Source organism: Chaetura pelagica, unplaced genomic scaffold (assembly GCF_000747805.2).
Source record: "Chaetura pelagica isolate M959 unplaced genomic scaffold, ChaPel_1.0 scaffold346, whole genome shotgun sequence".
Classification (NCBI taxonomy): domain Eukaryota; kingdom Metazoa; phylum Chordata; class Aves; order Apodiformes; family Apodidae; genus Chaetura; species Chaetura pelagica.
The window spans coordinates 2,553,832-2,578,173 of record NW_009953797.1 but is presented as its reverse complement, the minus strand read 5'-3'; the positions used below and the strand labels follow the sequence as shown (position 1 = coordinate 2,578,173).

Genomic DNA, 24,342 nt, shown 5'->3' with positions numbered 1-24,342 from the left:
CTCTGGCTGGCAAAATATTTTTTTGTATCCCCATAAAGCAAAGCTTTGGAGCAGAGGAGTTTTTCCCCCATCTCTCTCTAGTGAGCACTAACAACAGGCTCCAGCCTCCTGCTGCTGGGCACGAATAGCATAGCTCTTTATGCCCTCTTGTTTTGTGTTCTATTTTAGTCATTCTGTTTAATTAGCAAGTTCTAAAGGTGTTTTCAGGACATCAGAAAAGAGTATGCACATTTATGAGTATCACTTCCTTTGAAGGACCTTGTTATCTCTACTAGGGTTCTTTTGTACCCTTCCCTTGTCAAGATCAAACATCCACTCTGAATGGAAATCCTGCAGTCTCTGCAAGGCAAAGCTTTATGTGTATTGTGAACGTGTGAGAGAGGCTGGTATTATATTACACCTGCTAGATCCCTCCATGCTACTGCAAGTCTCTCCTGTCATACCTTCCACAGTCATCATCATTATACAGCTTAATGAAGATTAACAGTCTGATTTTGAAGCAGCTTAAACCTCTACAGTTTACACTGGATGCTCTGCCTGGAGGTGAACAAAAGACCCCATTTTTAGACCCATACTTACTGACGTGCTTTAAACTCATTCCTCATTATATACAGCAATGAGCTTGCAGCAGCATTTTCACATTCTCTATACACTTGTGAAAGGTCTCTACCGCTCTTGCCCAGCAGCTTACCTGCTGACCGGGCAGCTGCTGTACCTGGAACCAGCCCTGGTGCTCGTGTTGCACCGTCCTTCTCCTTTGGCAGCTGTTCCCAGACTCATGCATTTCACAGCAATCCTGCCCGCCCCTGCCAGCAGTTCTGCAGTTCTGATCCAACAGGTCAGTGCCCATCATGTTTCTTTAATTACCTTCTAGCAGTTTGTTACACACAGAAGATGTCAGGATAGAGTTTTCAAGCTCTAGTGTAAACAGAATAGATATTATATATTAAAAAAAAGCCAACTAAGCTCAATGTGACATTCATGTTCCTTTATAAAGCTTTCTTTTTTCCAGTTTTCCCCAGGCAGCCTCTCTTAAATATGGGGGGAGGGATATTAAAAATGTGAAATCTCTATTTTTCAGCCCAGAGACAGAAACCTCACCTAGTTACAACTGACTTCAGAAATACAGTTTTTCATGATTCTTCATCTTTTACACGTTGATCTAAGGCCCTTACAGTCCTGAGATCCTTACATTTTAATACTACACTTTTACAGGAAGAGTTCAGCAGTTCAGAAGGATCAAAGTCTAACACGTACAAACAAAACTGACAAAAAGAAAAAACTTGTTCAAACATTTTTTTTATTAGTTAAAAAAAAACCACAACAAAACCATAATTTCCACGATACCTAGAGATCCCAAGTACCAGTGCAGATGGAGGCGAGACAGGGATCAGTGAGTCTGACCAGAAGATGCAAAGCGAGCAGGTCAGGAAGCCACGAGGGAGGTGGGGAGGGACACACACCCCGGGACATGGCTGCACTTTACTTACAATCAGAGGAGTCTGGCTTACATATATTGTTCCACTGGTTTATGAGGGAGGTGAAAGACTACAGAGCTGAATGCAGTTAGTCTGTGGAGAGTGGGATTTTCCTGTTGTAGTGCCAGCTAGTATTTCCATGTTTGCTCTTGGAATGCTTACTTTTGAGCTAGAAGTCCCTAGGTTGATTAATTGCCTTCATTTTCACCCTGTGAGAAAAGACAGACAGGAAAACAGTTTAAAATTTCCACATATAGGTAGATTAAAAAGTAGGAGAAAAATCAATGCTAATAGTCACCACATAAAAACCCATAGACAACTACATAACATTAAGGACCATGCGGAAATATGCAGAAAATAAATGAGTTATCCCTTTCTTCTGGGAACCAGATAGACTTCTGCTGTGACCTCAGAGGAAACTGAGGGTGTGATTTTGCATGTGGCTGAGGCTGAGCTAGCATGGGGCTGGGCTGCCCACAGCAGCAGAGTCCTGCTTCCCACTGCCAGTTCTGCCTCCCGCCCCAACGCACTGCCTGACAGCAGCACGTGTGCACCCATGATTTCAGTCAGATTAGCAGGGCTCATTTTTGGGACTGGCAGCAGGGCAGTGGTGGCTGGTGGAGGGCAGTAGGAGCAAGCTGAGACTTTTCCGAGCTTCAGACACTGTAAAAACAGATTCAAGAGAAGCTGGAAAATGGGGAGTTTAGGTGTAAACAAAGCCCACTGCAGGGTTGTGAAGTGGGCAGCCAAAGGCCTTAGCACCAAAATCATAAAGAAAGTATCATAGGGGAAGTTTTGTCCACTTAAAACATCATGTTGGGCAGAGCTGAAATAGGCCCAGAGACCAATAATTGATCCAGGGCTTCAAAAGGACATTGCAGGTAGAACAGACAAAAAAGTTAAAAAACCTAATTTAACTGTATAAAATTCTAACCAGGGAAAAGCTATTTCATATGATGATAAAACCACAGCTTAACTTGAACTATTATAGGTGCATGTACACCTCAAAACCAGCCCAAACCAAGGAGCAGTTCAAAGTCTGTCCGATCTATCACTCATGGCAACCTCTTGGTCCCGAAAAAGGGAGCAGCAAAACTGAGAACCTTTCAGCTCACATTTTCTCAAATTATTATGATGTAAATACTGATGTGCTCTGGGTGCAGCCAATCTGGACACACAGAAAGCGGAGGGGAGATTGTCCTGGAGATAATCCAGTAACCCAGAAAAAGCCTGCAGGGGATGGTGGGGACAACCAGAGGTGGCATCACCTTACCTCCCCACCCGCGCTGGCCGCCGGGGCCCCCTCTCCCTCCGCCCCCGGCTCCTCGGGCGGCTGCGGCGCTGCCAGGTCCTCCTGCCAAGTCACAAGAGAGATGTTTGTCCTTACCAGCACATGCAGAGTCATCGCCCTAATCTTAGACTGACTATTGGAGCAGGCTGCACAAAATGGGCTTGAGCATTACACATGCGAATACATTACTGGGTTTAAAAGATGGCAAATACTGCTCAAAATCCATTTTTTGTGCAGCTTGTTGGAGCAGATGTCTGTGAAAAAGCAATTCTATTTCTTACAGCCTGGCTTAGGGTCATTTTCATACAGAAAATCAGTTCTTTTTTTGAAGTTTTCTTTTTTGTTGCCAAGACCAAATGGAGTTTTGACTCCTTCTGCGTGAAGAAATTTGGGGAGGAACAAATAAATTTACCTGGACTCCAATAGATTATGCCTAATCTTTTCCCACATTATCATGCTTACCCTATGCACTCATTGCACAGACTAACTAATGTAAATTGCAGATGTAGCAGTATTGTGGTGGCAGTAATGTCATGCCTCAGATAAAATGTCATTATCAAAGGACAAGTTTTCCTTTGTGTTTTAAATCCAAGTATTTTCATAAGCACTTTGGGTTCTTTTAGCTACTTTCCATTAAAAGAAAGAGAAAAAAGATTGCTTTAAACTAGGAACTGGACTCCAGATTAATTTTTGTTAGGAAGGGGAGTAGGGAGATGGAAGCACTGCAACCTGGTTGTCTTGCCATAGGCTTCCTCCTCTCCATGCAAACTACCTTAAGAGATCAACCCATCAAAGAAAGAAAATGGCCAAAATAAGAGCCACAGCCCAGTACTGATGTCTGTTGCAGCTCCTGGCAGTCCTTTCACCTCCCTGCCTAGAGTCAGTCTGTTCACAGAGAGCACCATGCACTGGGGTGTCTCCATAGAAAAGCACAATGTAATTTTTAAATTTTTTTTTTATTCCCCCCCCCAAGAAAGGTGCCCTTAATTTGCATCGTGTTGCTGGCTGAAATGATTCTTGCTAGCATCAGCCTGAAGCTCATGTAACCTATTAACATCAAACCATGCACATCATGAAGACCAGTTTCTGGTTTCTAGTTCCCAGTGCAGCAGGGACCGAAGCTGCTGGGGAGAGGCCACTGCTCCCATGGAGCCACTTAGCCACAGCCTTTCCAAAATGGGTGAACCCTCCTGTTGGCAGCAAACAGACCTCACTACTCTGAATTTATGGAGGCTTATCTGGCCTCAGGATCCAGTCTGTGGCTTTAAAGCACTTTATATGCATATGGGGCCACATAAAAAGGACTACACCTTATAACACAACAGTGTATATTAGGTCAAAGCAGTAACTAGCCTCAATTTGTATTTTGAAGCTTTACAAGCAGAATTTTACATGTTAGGTGGAAAGCAAAAAAACTTGCAGTGCAAAACAATGATAATATCTACAAGATCAAGGTAGGTTTGTAGGTTTTTTGCAGGTGAGGTTACCAGCTGCCATGTGAAATCATGAAGGTGAAACAAAGGTGGCTTCCTAAGGCACTGAGCTGGGTTGTGAAAACTGGGGGACAGCTCATGGGAACACAAGGACAAGGGCAGTGCACCCAATCTTTCTGCAGGGCACTACCACCTTCTCTTGCTGTGAGCAGGGATTTCAGCTCCAGTAGATGTGGAACCAGCCTCAGAAAAGGGGATCCCTACCTCAGGACTGATAAAAATCCTGATAAAAGTGACTCAACCATCTCTTTTCAGAAAGGGAAGCAACCACGTTTCTGGAAAGTGCTTCTAAACTGTGGTGGAGGAACCAGCACAATTGCAGGATGAAGAGGTGTCAGGCCATGTTAGGGACATCTCCTCAGTCTTTTTCTCACGCACTCCCCATCCTGCCCAGCAGAGCGAGCATGAGGTGAGGAAGGGCTGCATTCTTCAGCTGGGCGTTAGCTGGCTGGGGATTTTCATGACTAGTCAAGAAAACAATATACAGAGGAGGACCATGTGATGTAGGGTTCTCCACTGTGGATGAAGAGCCAGAAATTGTAGTTATGTCTGGGTACCAACCCCCACTGCAACACTGACTCACAGCATGGTGCTGGGCAAGAAAGCAAGGGTGAAAATCCAGCTTCCCTGGATAACAGCAAGAACTTTTCCATTCCTTCCAGAGTTCATCTCCTTATTAAAAGGGATAAAATGTTCTAAGGGAAAGGCATGTTGCAACCGTGAAATAATTAGCAACGCTTCTCCTGCTCTTAAATAGTAAGCAGATTTTTTTTTTTCCCTCAGAAATTATGTATTATCTTGGAAAAGCACTTATTTAGACCTTAGAATTCATTACAGGAATACTATTCAAGATTAAAAATATGTGTATATATTTAAATATAGTAGTATATAAAGTATATACACAAGAGAAAATTTATATATGTGAAAATACAATATTTCACTGTTATCACTGATGAAAAACTCAATAAATTGGGACCTTCCATTTAGAAAAATATTCCTAAGCAATGTTAAGAGGTCTTTAATAGAGGGTACTATAGGCTTCTTAGTTCAGATATTTAGATATGTTTTTTAAAAACAGAGTTTTAAGTCCATAGATTTTGCAAAAAATAATTAATTACAATTTGATTCTTCAGATTTCTTCATTTCACAGGTTCTATGAAGTATCTTCTTTCAGCTTAGCAACTATGTTTTATGTTCTGCTGGCTGAGTCCACACATAAAATTGAATTTGTATTTTATCCATATTATGTTATAGTGGGTTTTTTTCACCAAAGTTCAGAGATTTAAAATCTTATCAGGATTATCTTCCTTATCTAACAAAGGAAGCATGCAGAGTCTAAGAGTTGGATGTTGGAACATTGCTCATCAAAACCTCAACAAATTCAGTGGCAAGCAAGATTTCTTTTTTTAAAAATTATTATTATTATTACTTTAGGGCTGTAAAACCAGAACTGTTCACTGGCATCCTTATCTGCTACAAATTTAATAGCCCACAATGGGACATCAATTGCATAAGGAGGAGGAAAGGTTCAGCCTCTTGTCGTGCTCTTAACCTTGGGCATTGGAGCAAGAGCAACACTACTTGGCAGTGCCCCCACACCACTCCCTGCTATGCCCTCAGGCAACCTCACAGGTCCTATGGATAGGCTTGTCCTGGATGGGTTTCAGGCTGAATGTGCTCAGAGTAATGCTGATAGCTCTGAATAAGAGGTCAACCTGTGATTCAAGTGCGTGGATCCACTGACAGGACAGGCAGACGGGCTTGTCGTACCCTACAAATCCAGGTGGACTATTGGAGAAGCTTTGTGTTCATCCAGCTCACAGCCAGACACTCTTAGGGTCTTCTGTGGCTACTGATACAAGTAATACATAAATAATAATGTTTAAATTCTTGTCCTATAGGATACTGGGGTACAGCCTTTAGCCACAAAGCAGATACACAGTCTTGCAGACTTGAAGGCTTCGCCAGTGCCACTAACTCAGCTATCCTGCATGTGAAATGTACATGCATGGTCGCTCTAATGAGATGGAGGGGGAAGCACAGAAGAAGTGACACAACACTTTTGCAGTCTCCCCTGCTCTGTGGGATGCTGAAGGACACCACTGGGGTACATCACTGCATCAGTGAAGTACAATGAAGCTTCAATATAGAGGATTAAGTTTGAATACAAAGGGGAAGAGTTTTGTCTATTTGATCTACTTAATTGTTAGACAGCTTGGCTGTTGGATTTCCCTGCTCCACCTGCTTAGCAGCTCTACCTGCAGCGGCCTCTCATGCCCATGGTTGCTCTTTCCTAGTGGCACTCACCCTGCCCAAACTTCCTTAAACAGGGAGGTCACTCATCAATTTCTGCTTCTAATTCCTTCAGTGCAAGTGTCTTAGCGTCAGCAGCACCACAAGGTTTAAGTGACAAGAATCAAGGCCACGGACACCAACCATTCGTACCCAAACCGTGCAGGGTTATGAAAGCGACCGGCTGCCGTGGGCGATGGTGCACGTGTCCTGGATCAAGCCCAGAGAGGAATGATGTGATGCAACCAACACACCCAGCAGTTGCACATAACTGACAACTGCTCAAATAATTAATGGAGTGGAATAAAAAGAAAGATCAAAGCCAATTAAAAATGACAGAACTGACAACTAAACCGTATGAAGACTGTCAGGATGAATACATCTAAGGAGAAGATCTAGGTGGAGGGCACAGGGAGGTCCCTGAGGGACATTTTCTGTCTCTGTGTGTGTACACGTACATGTACTTGTTCCCAGCCATGCGGTGTCTGCAATGCAGCAAACTTTGTGCTGTGTCATGCAGGCAAAGGATTCCTCCTCTTTTAAAACAGGGATGTTAAGTGGGTGGTTATCCCACTGAAATCCCCTCATGTTCACCCCAGGGCCTGGGATGGGTGCAGAGCCACAGACAGAACACAGTACCAATGGGTCTGATTCCTTTGCGTATCAGAGAATTTCAGAATTTTCAGATTTACTTTTTTTTAAATTAATACTTAAGAACTCCTCTAAAACAGTCAATACTTTCCTGTACTCAGTTACCAGGCCAGTGCCAAAGCCCTGCTAGGCAATGCCAATGCTACTCAAGGTTGCTCTCGTCTGGTGCTTGGCACCCCTTGGTAGGCGTAGTGTTACTTCAGCCCTGTTTCCTTCTGCCTGGCTCTGAATGCTCCACTGAGGACAACAAGGATCAGTGGGCTGCCAACCACCCCACGTGTGTTCACATTTCAGTGGCTGCAGTGTTCTGTGGATTCTTCCCTGTGGCCTAAATTGCCATCTGATACACCTACAGAGCTCAACCACCCCACAGCTGCTGCCCCAAGCCAAACGTCATCCAGAATCCTTAGAATTCCCCACTGCCTGCTAGTATGTGTCTGTCACTGATCCCAGTAGTCAAACACACAGATTAAATGTCAACAAGCTCCTGTAATTGGGAATGCTGAGCTGGGGACATGCCTCTTAGGCCACTCAGCTCCTCAGACTCAAAGCATCCTGGAGCACTGCTCAGTGCTCCCCACACACTCACACAGTCCCCCTGGTGCCTTGACCAACTCTCTATAGAATAATCAGGGAAAAATACTGGAGATGGTTGAAAACAGAAACAAGATGTTAGCAACTGCTCTTTGCAATTAAAAAGGTGGAGGATGGGATGGAGCATGAACAAGTCTCAGGACTGGATGCAACACCTCCCTCAAATTTCAGGGGTTGGAAACCTTGTGTATAATTCCAGGATTGTAAGATTATTTTTTAAACATCTAACTGCCTTCTCACTCTTCTTAGTGTATCTCCACTGGGTCTCTCACATGCATTAGAGTGCCTCTTGATGCTCTTGGCAGCCTCTGGCTCTATTTCCATTAGAAAATTGGGCAGCACAAAAGGAGCAGATCTGGAGAGAAAACAGCTGGTGCCCAGAGCTGAGAACAACTCCTTTGCTCCTCTCAGGGCCTTGCTGCTAGAGCAGCTCTGCCCCCATGGCCATGAAACTATTAGCAGTTGGGATGCACTCAGTGTGCATACAGAGTTCAGCCTTCAATGCTGTTGATCTAGTGGATGCAACTGAAGAATAGTGAGCGAAGATGACTACAAGATTTGCATTCCTAATCTGAGCTGAACTAAACCAGTAGAGTTGATGACCCCTCTCTTTCACAGAAACCAACATTTCTCCTGAATGTCTTTCTCCTGTGCCTCCTTTTGCATTGCTTTTGTCATCCCTCTGCCTTCATTCTGCCGCCCACCTCTGCTCTTTGGCATGATACCATGATACGTATTCAAGAGTTTCCTGGCTCCCTCAAGACTCGCTTCCGCATAGGATGCATCCCACTTTTTTCCTTCTTGATCAGTTCCCACTTTAAGTCTGAGCAGGTGGACACTGACAGAAGATACCAGAATGACAGTTCAAATGCTTAAGGCTTTAACCCTATGGAAAACTCATGGCTTTTGTATATTGCCTGCAGTCTGCATGAACCTGACCCACTACTAGGGTGAAGGAATCACTGATTTTCTAGGGGGCTGCCTGCACAAGGATGGAAACAGATAATGTTGAGTGGTTGGAGCTGTGAAATTAAAATGTGTAAATTCTAGCTCATCAGTCTCAGAAAGAGGGTGGTTTTCATTTAGGACTGCTGCTGCTCAGTCCTTGCCAGAAGGGGAGATGTTTTGGTGTCTGCAGGATAGATTCCTATAGTCAGCAAATTCCTGGTCTCCTGGGTCAACCATCCCGTGCCTGGTCAGTCAAAAGGTAGGAGGGGATAATCTGGCCCCATGGAATTAGGAATCACTGTTTGCACTCCTGCAGCCTAACTGCTGTTTCCTGTAGGAATAGAGATTAATCTTATCTCAAGGGCTTAGTAGAACTTCTGTATCTGCCCTTTTCACAGGCTTTCAGAAGGACATTTCGCGTCACTCGTAGCTGCTGTTCGCTTTTGTTAGGCTATTCTCACAGGATTTATATGGTGTGTAGAAGTTTTGTTTCACATCACAATGTGTTTCTGTGCAGGTCAGGAAATTCATCAGCCAACTGCCTGAACAATTAAAACAATTTTGGCCAGCCTTGCATTGCTTTCATTTTGGGTTTGGGTTTGCTGTGACTCATCCAGCTCATGCCACCATCAATGCTATTGACCACAACTCCCTACATGGCCAGGCTTACCAAAGAGCTGACAGGTATTAGCCTCATGTGCTGTACAAATGGTTGCTGCTTGTTGCCACCCAGTGAAAGTATCTTCTTTAATGATCAACTTTGCCTTCATCTAGGGAGCTGCTCTGCTCCTTCACATGCCCGTTCATCCCCTCACTTGAAGCAACCCAGTTTGTCAAATTAGGGTGGAGGAGAGAAGATCCCCTGTCTGAATCTGGCTTGGGTCAGGCGGCTTTTACCAGCAAGCACTTGGTTGTTGTCAAAACCAGGGGAAAGCGGAGCAGCGGGGTCAGGCTCTGCTGGGACCGGGCTTTGCCCGAGCTGCTGGTGCCCTCTGGCTGCCGCCGGCACAGGCAGCGCCGCCCCGGCTCCCGCACACCCCGCAAACCTGGGAACTCACTGCAGCCTGCCCGCAGTTCTGGGCAAGGCCCTGGGAAAAAGGCTTTTCCATGTTGCAAGACAAGATGAGCCACAATGCCACAAATCTACGAAGGTATCCATCTGAACACAAGAAAACACCACATTTTATTTATTTATTTATTTGTTTGTTTCCTGTGAGGGTGGTTAAATGCTGACACCAGTTGCCCAGGGATATTGTGGAGTCTCCATCCCTGGAGACGTTCAAAACACAACTGGACAACCTGCTCTCATTGACCCTAAGGAGATTTGACTAGATGATCTCAACACGTCCCTTCCAAAATAAATGATTCTGTGATGACATATTAAGCATTATGTAATAATATTAAGCATTATATAAAAGCAGGTATTGCCCCAAACCTCTCCCTGAACAGGCAAAACCACCAACTGTAAATATCTGCAGGTATTTTAAGCGTAAACCAAATACATTGCTGTCCTCTACATCACTGAAGAAACAAACATACCTTTTTTACAACTCCTGTAGTGGCCACGATGTTCTCTGCTCCTTCCACAGTCTTGTTTGCCACTGTATTCACACTGGCTACTACAGCCTCTCCCACCACATTGGCCTGCTCTTTGGTCTTCTCAGCAACTGGAATTTCAACAAAAGCAGAAAATCAATGAGCAAGGCACTGCCAAAAGGCTGCCAAATCCACTGGGACAATAAAATGTCTGCATCGAGGTAAGAGAAGAAATTGGCTCTGGTCCTTAGTTGGATTTTTTTATATGAGATCATGTCTGAATTTAGATCATGTACGTGAGGGTTTTGATGGATGCAAAATGCTGCTCATGGAGCAGCACTGCAGCCTGTCTGTCTTTGTGGGCAATAGGAGAATCAAAATTTCACTGTAAGATGGTAAGCGACAGTTGTGCAAATAAAGCTACTTTGCATCACAGGCTGTGTATGACCTCTCTCCAGGTACCTTTTGTTTGATTTAATACACCCAGGTAGAAAAAGAAGTAGTTCAGTCATCAAATTCTGCAGGGAAATTATTCCTCAAGGCAGTCCAGATGGCTGCCCTGTCTTGGAGCTTGGAATACCTAGAGAAGAATCTCCTTGTGTGTCTGACTCTATGACTCCCTGACAGGAGTCTCCCAAAGTCTCCCAACATTTTGGCCTGACAGAACCTGATGCAAGTAGATCTGCTCTGCATGCTGGGCAGCACTGGTGCCCCTATGAAATGTCTAAATTACTGCCAATCACCTGAGTCTGCCAAGTTACACTTGTTAGAATTTTTTTTTTACCTGCTGTACTGGAGAAATATTTTCTGTTATCCACATGCACTGTAAATGCCAGACCTTGCTCCTGGCAAGCATCCTCCATTCATCAAATGGAAATCATGCATGTTAGCAGTATCTCCCAGAGACTTTCCATATGGCAGGGATGATGGCTTTATCAAGAGGTCCAGCAACACATCAGATTTCCACATCCCTCTCAGGGCTGTGCTCTTACCTGAGGTCACACTTTGCACGACGCCTTCCTTGGTTTTGGTACCTGTGAAAGGAAACACACAATCCATCAGTGCTACCTGGCTAAGAACCCCTGGTTTCTGGACACTGATGGCATTCTGTTCTTATGAGGTGCTTTAGGGAGCTGTGGTGCTGCCAGCACATCCTGCTAAGACACAAGTCATTTGTACAGCCAGAAGGGACCAGTTTCCTTCCCCAAGAAAGTCCATGAGTACCTCTGTGTTGGGAGTTGGATGGCTTCAGCTGCAAATTGTCTGGAGATGCTAAGACCTGAAAAGTCTTGATTTACCATGCCGAAGGATGAAAAGTTGTCCCTGGAGTATTCCCAAAATGAAAAGAACAGTCAAGTGGAGATAAATCAACATTAAGCTAGTTATAAAAATTAATGTATATTAAGCCACCTGGTAAAATCTCAACTACTTCAGCCTTTGAAGACAAGGAGTCACAGCTGTGGGTCTTAGCTTTCAGCAGGACACTTGGCTGCAGTGGTAATTTAAAGCTTCATTCTATAACTCTAATAAAGACTCTGGAGGAACTTGAGGCTGAATTTACAGAATAACCACCCACTACATACCTGTTCACTAGAGTCCCTTTTCAGTGCCTCAGCCTGGGCTGTTAAGAGCCCGAGTGCAACAACACACAGAATGCAGATGTTTTATCTCAGATTATGAAATTACACCATACGTATGCTTACATTGTAATTTATCTTGCTGTTCTCAACGCAGAAAAGCTAACAGGATGTGAGGGCATTCAGTGTGCAACACAAGTAGCCCTTAAGGAATAATTAATCTCTGTGGTTTTCCTGCAAGCTTGAAGTGACCTGCTATACATCCCTTCTGTTTGTATACTGCAGCAAGCCTGTTAAATCATATGGCAGATGAGCAGTCCTCACAGTGATTAGATGTTTTTTCATGTTACAAAAACAAAGGATTGAATTTATCTCTGTTGGAAGATAAACACACACATGCCAGAAGGCTCCATTCATCCCACTTTGCTGCATTTTGTAAATCATCTGCACCTATACAGGCTCTTTTCCAGTTTCCTATACTGATACAACAACAGGATTTTTATGGCCAGCTGTCAAAATTACAGAAGTAGAGAGCCAGGCAGATCTTTAATTCTAGAGGCATGGGAGCATCCATGGGTGTGGTGGGAGAAACCAGCTACAAGCCACACCTCCTCCTAACTGCCTGAAAAGCAAAACACCTGCAGTGCCCTGATAACAGATCCAGCCCAGCTCTCTTGTACCTGGTACTTGTTATGTATTATTGAATGTAGTCCTCAATTGTTGATTTATTCTGGTGGTTGCAATGGTTGCCTGGGTAGAGCAAAGCTGTTCTACTACAATATGCCCTCAGTGTTTCACTCCACCCTCCCAAACTCTGTTAAAACTGAAGAAATTAAATCTCTGCACTTTATGCTCGTTACCGCTGTAAACTGCAGTTCCTAAGGATGCGTGTGATAGGAGTGCACTGCTGAAAACCAGATTTAACAGTGGTGCCCCTCATACACAGGTGTGTACAGAAGCACAGCAGTGAGCTGAGCATACTAAAGCCTCAAGCCACGAACATGAGCTCCCCAGAAGGCCAGGTGCACACACAGTTCAACTGAGATGCCATCCTGCTTTGGTTTCGCTCCCTGCGCCATTCCAACACCAGACTGCCACAACATCGGTTTGACACACAAGATCTTCACCCATCAGACAGAGAGTTTCATGCTTAGCCCTTCTTTGCTGTTTTCTGGTCAAAGAGGAGTTGTTGGGTAAACAAAGTATATTATTTACTGAACTAGCCTTGCATGCCCTTCAGTTTTGCAGTGAATGCCCTTAGTAAGACAAGAGCTGTACTTCTATATCTTTTGTACCAGACGTTTGATTTAAGATTACTATCTGGACTTGATTTTTTAATGTTTAAATTTTTTTTTTTTTTTTTTTCCCAAGAGGGAGGGGAGTGGGTGGGTACTATATTTTCTGATGGGAAGTCATTTCAGAAAGGCAGGATGCAGGTAGAAGAAAACTACCCAACTCAATTTCATGACAGAAGCAATGGCAGTGGGAAGTGCCACCACTGCAGCTTGAGGAGAGCTTTCCTCATCTTCCTCACCCGCTCTCCTGGCCACACCCAGTGACTCAGGCTGAGCATCCATTATGCACCACATGAAACCTGACCTTCTGGTGCATACCCGTGCCAGCAACCTGCATCTGTTGAATCAGAAAGCAATCACCTGATGCTCAATCTCATTCCCACTCATTAGTCCTTGCCTGCAGCCTGTATATACAGAATTAAAAGTTCATGCATCCTGCCTCTTCTGACTGCTGTGAGTCTTCTGTAAGAGCTTTGGTATGACAAGGGTGTGACTGAGGTGGTGGAGCCCTGTGCAGTGGGAAAAGAGTTGTAGTAGAAAAGGAAATGATGATGTGCTCTAAGTCCTGCAGGAGCTTCTGCTAGAGTCACTTCAAGCAGAGGCTGGTGTGCTGGGGCTTTCTGTGGCACTCATGATCAAAAGCTGCTCTGGAAAACTGGAAGTGCATTTTTTGTTGAGGCTTCCTGAATTATAATATTAAACAGAACTAATGACCTTATACTCAACAGTCTGATGCACTTTTGCATAGACTCCATTAGTTAACTCCAGCATCACTTATCTCCCTATTTAAATAACCTAAAAAAGACAGCCCATTGAATCAACTTCTGGATACACATTGTGCAAGAACCCACAGTCCCTTTGGGTGTACACAGAGTCTGTTACAGTTTGGAGAGCAGGCTGCAATTTTACTAAGTGTCAAGGTGGCCCATGCTAGAGGATTCGTCTCTCCTTCCGTGCACCCCCTTCCCTCCCCTGCATGTTCAACAAGCCACACAGAGGGGCAAGAGGTTCCCAGCTTGGGACTCCCCCAGAGCTGGTGGCAGCTTGAATCAGCCCAGCTGTGAACCGCATTGCAGTGCTAGCGCAGGAGGGAGCACCTCAGGCTTGGGATGTGGGAACTGAACCTGTGTGGCTCAGAGAAGAGGGATGAGCTGGCCACAGAGCCTCAGTGACACCATCTGCTCCAGGCAGATGCCTCTGAATGAGCAATTTTTTCTCCTGGGGCAGCAGCAAGTGACTCACCAGCTGTGGTGGTCGTGTGCCCAAACATCTGGTATCCTCCTTGGAGAGTCAGTAATGAGTTAACACAAACTTGAATACTAGTCAGAGATCCACTTAATCCATCATCCTCACAAATTTCTGAAAAGACCCTCGAGCTTTTAGACAAGCATTATTTTCTCTCATCATCCAAAAATTCATGTTGCACCACACAACATTCCAGATCAAGCTGCTAGGAAAGGGCTCTGCAAAGGAAGGAGCAAGGAAGGAGCAGTTCAGGTCTCTGATAAACCCTTCATGTATCCCAGACTGAGGAAACATGGCACAGATGACATACTTATCACTCCAGTTTTAATCAGTATACCTGGCCTCCATCTTCTCTATTTAAAAATGAATTATCTGAGCTAATCAGCACTTGGCCTTTGCTTTTCCTGCCTGTGAAAGACTGAATATTCCTCCAAGGGCTGAGCATCCCTTGGAACACAACAGGAGCTGCATCAGCCAAAGCACTACCCAGTGCATGACAGTGCAGGAACTGGCAGTATACCAAAAAAACCTAACAAACCAAAGGAAAACCAGGAGAAGGCACTTAATCTTCACCTTGATCCTTATTTGATTCTCACTGAGAGATTTAGTTTTTACTAAGGCCTTTAGAAAACTTTATTGAAAAGGCTAGAATCTCACAAGCAGACTCTGTGCTCCATGACAGTGCAGAAATGAAAACCAGGTCACAGCATGGAGACGTACACCGTGACTGAGCAAAGACGCAAGGAGTTATGTATAAAAGTTTGGCATAATCCTTTCTGACATCACTCAAGTCAGGAAGCAGCAGGAGCAGTAGCAATGCCACAATTTGACACCTGGAAGTGACGTTTCACAGGCTGTTGGTTCAGTTACTGTGGTTAGCTTAATTATTTACAGGGATGCTGTTTACCTTTTTTCTTGCGAGTCACCTTCAAATGGAAATGTGAACTGCTACAAATGTTCATTCACAGCATGCCAGTAGTTGAGGGTTTGAAATTTCAGGACCGAAACATTACCAGATCTGCTACACGTAACATTTGTCTTTCATTTGTAATTTACAAATATGTGCCAGTAGGTATTGTCGATATAACTGTTTGGAATACAGTAGCCACAAGCAGCTGTGGATGTTGCAGCATGATAGCAGGAAGAGCCTGCATGCAAACTTTCCTGCTAAAAAACCCCTCGGCCCCACATCTAGCAAACATGAAAAGCTGTGAGAGGTGCAATAATCAGTCATCAGCCTTGGGAACCCGTGACTTCATTAGATTTTATAGCATCTGGACCATCTGATCATCCACCCATATAATTACATGTGCTAGATAGTGGAGATAGGGGGTTCAAGTGTGACCTTGAAGGGGAGGTTTCTGAAACAGCACATTAACTATGTAAGCAGGACATCAGGCATGCTGGTTTCCAGACCTTGTCCTTTGGGTGACATGAATTTGGGTGTCTCTTGTAAAGCAAGATTTATATGTGCATAGGGTAAAATAGTATGTTTGTGGGGAAACAGATGCATCCTGCAATCCCTCCTTAATAATTCTGCTGACTCCTCTCAAGGACCTCCTCAGCATATCTATCTCATCGAGGTGAGGCAGAGATCAGCACTGCTTGGATGCTTGGAGAGGGAGAGACTCACCCTCACAATCAGTGAATAGTCATAAGGAAAACCTTCCACCTGGGCATCTGCTGTTTAACATTGCAGTAGTTCTGCCTCCCTTGCAGTAGTGGGCATTTCTACATGTAATTTGTAGTTGGGGAAACTGAGGCATAGGGAGGATGTGGCACGCCAGGCTTACACAGCTACTCTGTGACAGAGCTAAAGGATGTTATCCAGATCTCCTGCCCTTCATTCCCAAGCTTTAGCTGCAATATAATTTCCCTTTCTCAGAAACAATCTATGCAGCATTTCATACTTGAATGTAAATTGAAAATAGTTCTCTCTTACCTACATACATCACTCCTTCTTTAGTCTTCTCTGCAGCCTCCGTCACTCCCTGCTTGGTCTTTTCTGCAGCAGCCACCACACCTTCTTTAGCAATGGAGAAACCTTTCTTAAAGACATCCATCCTTGCTGCTTGCTAGGGTATTAACCAGACGATCTGAGTGAGGGACAGCAGCAAAAGGCACCTCAACAGCAGGACTGCAATATGCAGCCTTACCCTCGGAGGATACTCGGCTCCTCTGGCTGTCTCTGCTCTTGCTCCTCAGCTGGATGAAGGCAGTGTGGCAAACCTCACAGCTTTGCTGGCTCTTATTGATGAAGTGCGCTGCAGTGTAGCCAATGCCTGTGAATTGCTGATACTGAAATATTAATGATATGGATCTGCTTGGGAAGATTTCAGAAGGGAGGGGGAGAGGAGGAGAAGGAGGACATTGGTAGGTAAGGGACTGTCTGGAAAATCTCCAGACAGATAAAGGTTTTACAGTACACTGCAAGTCTCTCACTAAAGGATGCTCTCATGTGAACAGGAGGCTTTTACCTGAAGCGCTGATTCCTGAAAGGGCATTTCCCTGAGGCTGCAGCAGGAGGCAAACTCTGGGTTCCCAGAGGCTGGAGAGCATGTGAAGCTGGTAGTGTTTGTAGCAAACAAACAGGGTCAGGTTTCTTGGTCTGGCAGTTACCAGAACCCATCCTGCACAAAAACATAACAAGAACATAATTTTGAGTAAATACTGAGAGAAAAAGGCAAACAGCTAGAGCTTGGTGCTCAAGGAAAGGGAGCTGGAAGTCCCACTTGCCACGTTGGTCAAGCCTGAAGTTGGCCCCTCAAGGCATTTAGTATAAATTACAGCTTTTGCTCAGCTGCACATCCCATTACAATGGTTCATTTCTGAAAAATCAGATGCCTGTTGGGGGAAATCCTGTTTCCTATTTGTTTCTCATGGTTGCTGTAGAGAGAGCTGTGCTGCTGCAGAGTGAAATGACGTCCCACAGCGAGGCCCTGGCTCCCGCAGGAGGCCTGTGCTGCAGAGCACAGTGGGAGGGAGAAGCCTCCAGCTGGGACCTGGCTGGGGAAATCTCGGTTTGCATAGAGGATCCACCAGCCACAAGGCCTTGCTAGGAAAAAATACCAAAACATATGATTGCTAATCACAGTTGGATAACCTAATGTGCTTAAATTTAAGCTAAATTGTTTTCTGAAGTAGATTCTGAGTGGCCCAAATCAGCTATTGTCCCACTAGCACAAGCTGAAGTTCAATGCAAGCACCCTTGAAAGCGACTGCTGGTACAATAGGGTGATTATTTATTTGTATTACTATGTAATGGTGCCACATCTGAAACTACTGAAGCCATGGAGCGCTGGTCTCTGGGCACAAACCTTGAGCAGCTTTGGCTGCTTTTCCTTACCAGGCAAACAGAACACAAAATGCAGAGGTTTAACTGCATTATGGGGGGAAGCACACCATAATGTCATGAAGTGTGGTGGTCTGTACACCATTGCTGCCATAAGTTACCAGCCTGGAAGGGTCAGACAGGGAACGATTACAGAGAAAAGACAAAAGTCTGTATAAAAATGACATGCCTGTACACACATGCAGATATGTACAAAAACAGTTCTTACTCTGGAAGTAAGCTTATTTTTTTAGGTTTTGGGAGTGTTTTTTACTCCATACTGAAACAACGGAAAGATTATTGATCTGGAAAACAATGCACAGATTTCTTTAACTTTTTCTCACAAATAGGTCTCCTTACTTATAAACAGAGAACAAATTTCAGTTTGAATACAGAGGAGCCAAATCTCTCACAGACTAATCCATTAATTAAGTTAATTAAACAAAGTGCAAGATTCAGAGGAAGGCCATCACAATGTTCCAATTATGAGTTCTCATTGTTCCAGACCGTTGCAGGAAGGAGTGAAAATAGGGTTTTCATAACATCTTTCAAAATTTCCTTTGGGTGGCTGACTGACTGCTCTCGAAGGGGCACATCTGGTGCTTCCTTCTGCTCCCAGTGTATTCTTAATTTGAAGATATATGTCTTATTCTATCACATGACCAGTGGTTTAAACTAGCTGCTCTCTGTCAAGTTTTAAGACTCCCATTGATTTCATTAGGCACAAGGCAGGAGTCTTGTTTTTACCACATTTGGTAAAAAGTGAATTTGCCATCTTTGGGAAGTGCTACTGGAGCAATTTCCTTTTCCACTGGGCTTTCAAAGAGCACTAAAGCAGAGCACAGCACTTGCCAGGGTTATGGGTTTTGCTGGTATTTTCAGGAGAACACCCAATGTGATAAGGCTAAGTGAAAAGTATATTTTTATTTTAAGTTCTTGTTTTGTCATTGTGATTTGTGCAATTGAACTCTCTTGTATTGCTAAAAAAGGTAAAAATTACATAAAATATCAAGCCAACCTGTGACGTAAAACATGATTCCTCACCAGATTCAATTAGCCAGTAATCAAGTGGGATACTCCTTTCCTGCCTTATTCTCTCCCAATGACCTTCAGACAGAGCTTACGAGAGGCATTTAAATGCCATTGGATCACTCCCAAGGCAGCAGGCAGTTTGCACAGGCATCCTTTCACCTTGAAACCCTTTCAGGAAAGCTCTGGACCCAGGACAAGGCTGTAGGTGATCTATATAGTGTGGGCATCAATACTGGCTCCTGAATGTTTACCATTCCACAGCAACTGTGGTACAGTATTTCTATTCTAAGCAGAGGATTCAGTTGTGGTTTGTTGCCAATCATGCCTCAGGCAAACCTGACAGCAGGAGTCAATGTGAGCAACATTCGCATTCAGATTTTGCAAGGATCTCAAATTTATGCCTGAAAAACAACTTTCTCCTTGTATTAGGTAACATAACCAGCAACTAAAGAGAAGCTACTCCAGTGAGCAATTCAGAGAACCCGAATTCCCATCTCATCTGGAAGCAAACTTTTTCTCTATTACCTGCCTTAGATGACTGGGGAAAAGTCAGCTAAGCTGGACATTAAGCTCTCATTTTTTCTACTGAGTTTCATTCATAGCACTTTGTAAGCCAATTCATAACTCACAAACATTTAGCTGATCTGCATCATACCAAAAAGAAAGTTTCGTATTGATTTATGCAACAACAAACCATCCAACTGTTGTTCATTTAAAGCCTGAATTCTGTTTGTTCAGGCTTGTCCATTGAGTCCCTTGCTGCATAACACCATGGTTTCTGGAGTCTCTGAAAGGTGCAGTTCCCCACCTCCCACATGCCTAAACCTCTCTCTCTAGGTGTTGGTGGCTAATATCTGGAAGCAGGCCTGTGCAATGCCAGCAATTCTGGAATATGGTCATGACAAGTTTAATCAAATCAACCTACTCCCAAAGCACAGGCACACAGAAAAGAAAACAAACCAGCAGAAACCAAGATTCCCTGTTCTCTACTGCCTGACATTTTTCTTTGTCTGCAACAGATTAAAACAGGATTTTACTTAATTTGTGACTCCTCCCTCTTTATTTTTCCTAGTTGCAACAAAACCTTAACCTTGTCCTTTAATGGTGAACTGACATTGGAGCCTAGAGCCAACAAAGGTGTCTCGCTGGATGAAAGGAGTGAGATTTGGTCATATTCTATCCAAGTAGTTAAAGAGTGCATGACATTTGAAAGGCAGGTAAGGAAAGGACAGACAGACTGCTTTTGTGGCTGGTAAATATCCTTTGTTCAGGAAGTTTTTGTATGGAGAATAATATTAACATGAACAGGATCAAACCTTGTTCTATATAAACAGAAATTCTTCCTCTCTCTCCATTTATGAAAACTTTAAAATGCCAAAAGGAGAGCTGTCTCAGACCATTAATTTTGATGTCCTAACAAAAACAAGCAGTTCTGACATCCTCTTGGCAAACAGTTTAGGACTTGAATCCCTGCATGCACGTTTGCATAGTTAATGAGTAATTTCCTGTGCCAGGGAATGAAGAGCACGAAGGGAGTCAGAGGAGCCATTTTTGAGGCAGAGGCACAGGAGCAGAGTGGTGCCAGTGGGGCACTCAGCAGTCTTTATTGACTGATCTCTGCCGTTGAATTCCATTCATAGCATTTGAGCAAACTAACAAAAACGTAGTCAACAAGAATTCATCTTCCTTCTCTGAAGGACAGGCCACTGAAAGGAATCCTGCCTAGCCCAGCAGCCCCCCTCCCTGTCCCCTCCTCTCCCTGTGCTGCCCTTCCCCGGAGCTGCTGCACAGGCACGTGTGCACATCGGCAGTGGGCAGGGGATGAGACAGCGTTTTCCAGAGATTAAAATCAGGGCTTAGTGAGAAGTCATCCCCTTGCTGTGCAGCTACCAACAGAACGGTCCTATTCATCTTCCCAGACACAAAATCCTTTCGACCACTCAGCCTGCTTCAGAGATTTGGAACCAGGATATATCAATCTAAACCAACAAATGCTTATTAAAACAATTCCAGCTTTTTGAACAGTTTTTCCAAGGGTGTTTTGGCTTTTTTTTTTTTCCTTTTAAAACTCAGATTCTGAATTTAAGGCTGTAATATGGATTTAAAGGCATTATGGAGCAGACAATGAATTTAGGAAGATACAAAACAGATGAACAAACAAAGCAATCTATTAACTGAAAATTTAATTTCCAAGGGTTCTTTCTCCAGAGCAAATCTGACTGTGCCAGCATGTTTGCTTTCCAAGGATGCACAAGACATTTATCAAGCACATTGTTTGACCCCATTTACTGTGAGGTCACCCATCTCCTATCAAACTGCAGCTGCAGGGCTCTGACTCTCAACAAACAGAAAGGGACAAGGTGAGATTTTACATCTTACACAGATTACCCAAAGGACAATGATGCTGTGTGACAACTTGATCATGGGCCTGCAAACAGGACCTTGAATTCCTGGGGTGGGCAACATCAGAGGAGGTTAAGGGCTGTGTTTAATGGAAATGGCTATAATCACCAGACAAGGCAAGAGCAGTCCTGACAGTTACCTGCAAGATTCCAGAGCATCCTGATGAATTTGGTGTAACTGGAAATATCAGCTCTTTCAAGACTGAAAACAGCTTGAAATGCATTTCTCAGAAATACCTGTGGGGGAAAGTATTTTCATTAATAAGGACAGAGGACAAAAAAAGCTACTAATGACTGGGGACTAAGAAAGGAGGAACAATATCTGTCACTCATTAAACTTAGTTGCCAAAATAAAGAGCAAGTGGGGTGTGTTTTGTTGGTGAGCTATTCTGAGAACTGCTAGAAACTTCGGAGAAGCATCAGGGCAGCTCCAAACATCTCCACACTGCTATTACCACATCTACTGGTAGAGTTTCAACAACACCTATTTGGAGCTTGGAGTAAAACCTATTTACAAATACATTTCCCAATTTTGTCTTAATTTCATTTTGTCTCACCCATTTCTTCCAATCCAGCAGTAGCATCCAGATCCATAAGGTACACCAAGCCTAAAGTAGGCAAGTGAACAGTGACCAGGTAGGTATCTGTTTGTAGCAGCTGGTGCACTGCTGCCTTTCTCATCCAGTTGGTATCTCCTAGAAGAGACTGACCTCAAAAGGCAATGAGCAAATCGTTACAACAAATAACCTTCTATGTCTGTTTTCCCTGGTTCTATGCTGAGGCTCGAGCTCAAAAAAAGAGGCAAAGTTGGGATGTATAATTTTCCTAAACAAGGACTCTTTGTACTGGTTCTTCTACAGATGTTGAGCAAGAAAACTTACAGCTCAGCCTGCCAATAAATGTTATGAACCAACAGTATAACCTGAACCTGTTATCCAGGCACCCCAAAACAGGACAGGTATTAGGCAGAAATTTTAATTAGTGTTGTTTAATAAGGAGGGTCCTTTGTAAAATTAGTATCTTCCACGTGTTCCTGGCAGCATCCTGTGCTATGCTCATCACAAGGAAAGAGATGTCAGTCCCCAGCATGCTCAATATTTTAACATCTCTCATAACTGCTGCTAAAATTCATGCTGAATTATTAACTTGCAAATGCCTGAGATCTGTGCCTCCCGATTGCTGGACTCATTGGCAGCATCATTACAAAGGCCCAGAGAAAGGGTTCTTGCAACTGAAGGAGCTGCAGATACTCTGAGCCAGGAGGATGGCAGGGAAACACTCTCCCACCACTTAGAAGGTATCACATCGATGAAGAATAAAGATTCTGAGTTAAGACTAAGTAGGAAGATATATATTGAAAGACAAGTCCAAAGAGTTTGGAAGTGGGCCACAAGTGGGACAACATCAATATCTGTAGCACAAAAAATCACTTTCCTGCAAGCCATGATCACACAGCAGTTGAGGTTATAAGCCTTGGGTTAAGGTTTGGTTTGTCCCCTGTTTGTTTCAGTTCCATCCCAATAAGGGTTCTTTTTAAGTAAATATACATAACACTTAGGTCATATCCCGTTAGTCGTAAGAAAAGCACATTTGTATGTGAAATATGGCACATAAAATATTCACACATTAACATGCATTATAACAGGATGCACACATTTCTGAAATAAAAGCAGCAGGAAGGAACAGAGGGAAGTTGCTTATTTCTTTTCAGCCTTCAGTTCAGAACATGTGATTTCATCTCCCTGGAGAAATGACTACGACAGCAAGAGCAAGTTTTGCCCTTAAAATTATTCAAAATCTCTCTCTGCTTTGCCCCACGTGCCACTGTTGCTGCCCTAGGGCTTAATTGCTCTTACACAGCACTGGCTGCCACAGGTCAGTAAGGGCAGTTCTGCAGTTTTCTAGGTTTTTCCATTAAGCCTAAAAGAGGGGCAATCTGGAGAGGTGTCCAGATCCAACCAGTGATAATGAGATGCAAATCCATAGCCTTTAATAACAAGGCCTTCCAAAATCCTAGAGATTTTTTCCCTCTATTTTATGTTTCAGCTGGCATTGGAAAGACTCCAGAAAAGCTTTGCATTTAATGCTCTGCAGGACATGCTGAACTTTGGGCTGCAAACCTCATCACTCAAACTGATACATGATCTAGCAGTTCTGCAGCAGAATTCCCACCTGTTTTGCCAACGGAGCCTGATTCTCCCTCATTATATTCTTTAAAGATGCCAGGGCACAACATCATCATACAAGACTGTGAGAAAATAAATACAGTTAATGATAACAACAGAAATAAAAGCAGCACCATCAAGTAAAGCAAAACCAGTAAGAAAATCCAGTAAAAACCAGTAAATACATCCAACCTCCACAGCCATTTTAAAATTTATTTTTAGGGTGTAATGATGGAGGTAGCTCTTTACAGCAGCTTTTGGCAAGTATTTTTTTTGTAACACTAATTAAAAATGTGCAAAAAATTAGGTGTGAGATTGAGAGATGACAACCCAAATAGAAAGTCTTAAGAATGCTCCATCACCCCAACGTCTCTGAAGGACTACATGAAAATCTTCCTTCTGGATGGAAACAGAGTTGGATTCACAGAGCTGCTTTGCAAACACCACACAAAAATGGATCTTGTAAGCTCTTTTTCGCTGTGCATTTACTCTGTATCCCCTAATGCTCATAGTTTGTTGTATATGCCACGAATATTCTGCTGCTAAAGCCAGGGCATTTCAGCCCTTAAATTGTAGAATAAAAATGATGTGCAGACACTGGAGCTGGCAGGTCTGTGACATTTTCTGGCACAGTATCTAGTCTGTTACACCACTTGGTATTTTCTTTCCTTTCTTTTCTCTTCCTTTTCTTTAAGCTAACATCCTTTTCCTGTGCCTGGGGGAGAAGGCAGTTGATAAAAGCTGAGTTCCTGTTCACAGATAAGTTTAGAAAGCAGTCAAGCTCAGAAGTTCCTTGAATAAGCTATATTCCTACCACCTTTTCCCTCCCCCCTACACCCCCCATCAGAGACATTTGAGCCCCAGACAGGAACCAGACTCACATTGTTCAATAGCCACGGACGTTTCCACAGTAGCTGGGAGGGTCGAAAGCTTTTTCCGCTCTTTGTTACAATTTTTTTAATTTTTTTTTCCTCCTTCCTTCTTCCAGCTAAAGAATATTGCCAGGGCATTC

The 24,342-nt window shown here is 43.7% G+C and overlaps 1 protein-coding gene across 1 annotated transcript; it reads right to left on the bottom strand.

The window, feature by feature from the left end:
* Positions 1 to 1,440: 1,440 nt before the first annotated feature.
* SNCG (synuclein, gamma (breast cancer-specific protein 1)) lies at positions 1,441 to 16,658 on the bottom strand. Its single transcript, XM_010001124.1, has 5 exons — positions 16,343 to 16,658; positions 11,276 to 11,317; positions 10,287 to 10,414; positions 2,752 to 2,832; positions 1,441 to 1,687 (listed from the first exon to the last, which is right to left on the bottom strand). Exons 1-5 carry the CDS (start codon positions 16,461 to 16,463, stop codon positions 1,667 to 1,669), a joined length of 393 nt encoding a protein of 130 aa, XP_009999426.1. The 5' UTR covers positions 16,464 to 16,658; the 3' UTR covers positions 1,441 to 1,666.
* Positions 16,659 to 24,342: the final 7,684 nt, after the last annotated feature.

Excerpts from the sequence above, each read along its gene's own strand:
- SNCG (XM_010001124.1), bottom strand. The coding sequence starts at position 16,463 with ATGGATGTCTTTAAGAAAGGTTTCTCCATTGCTAAAGAAGGTGTGGTG. Across the intron at positions 11,318-16,342 it reads AGAAGGAGTGATGTATGTAG|GTACCAAAACCAAGGAAGGC; the intron begins GTAAGAGAGAAC and ends TTCCTTTCACAG. Across the intron at positions 10,415-11,275 it reads CGTGCAAAGTGTGACCTCAG|TTGCTGAGAAGACCAAAGAG; the intron begins GTAAGAGCACAG and ends TTGAAATTCCAG.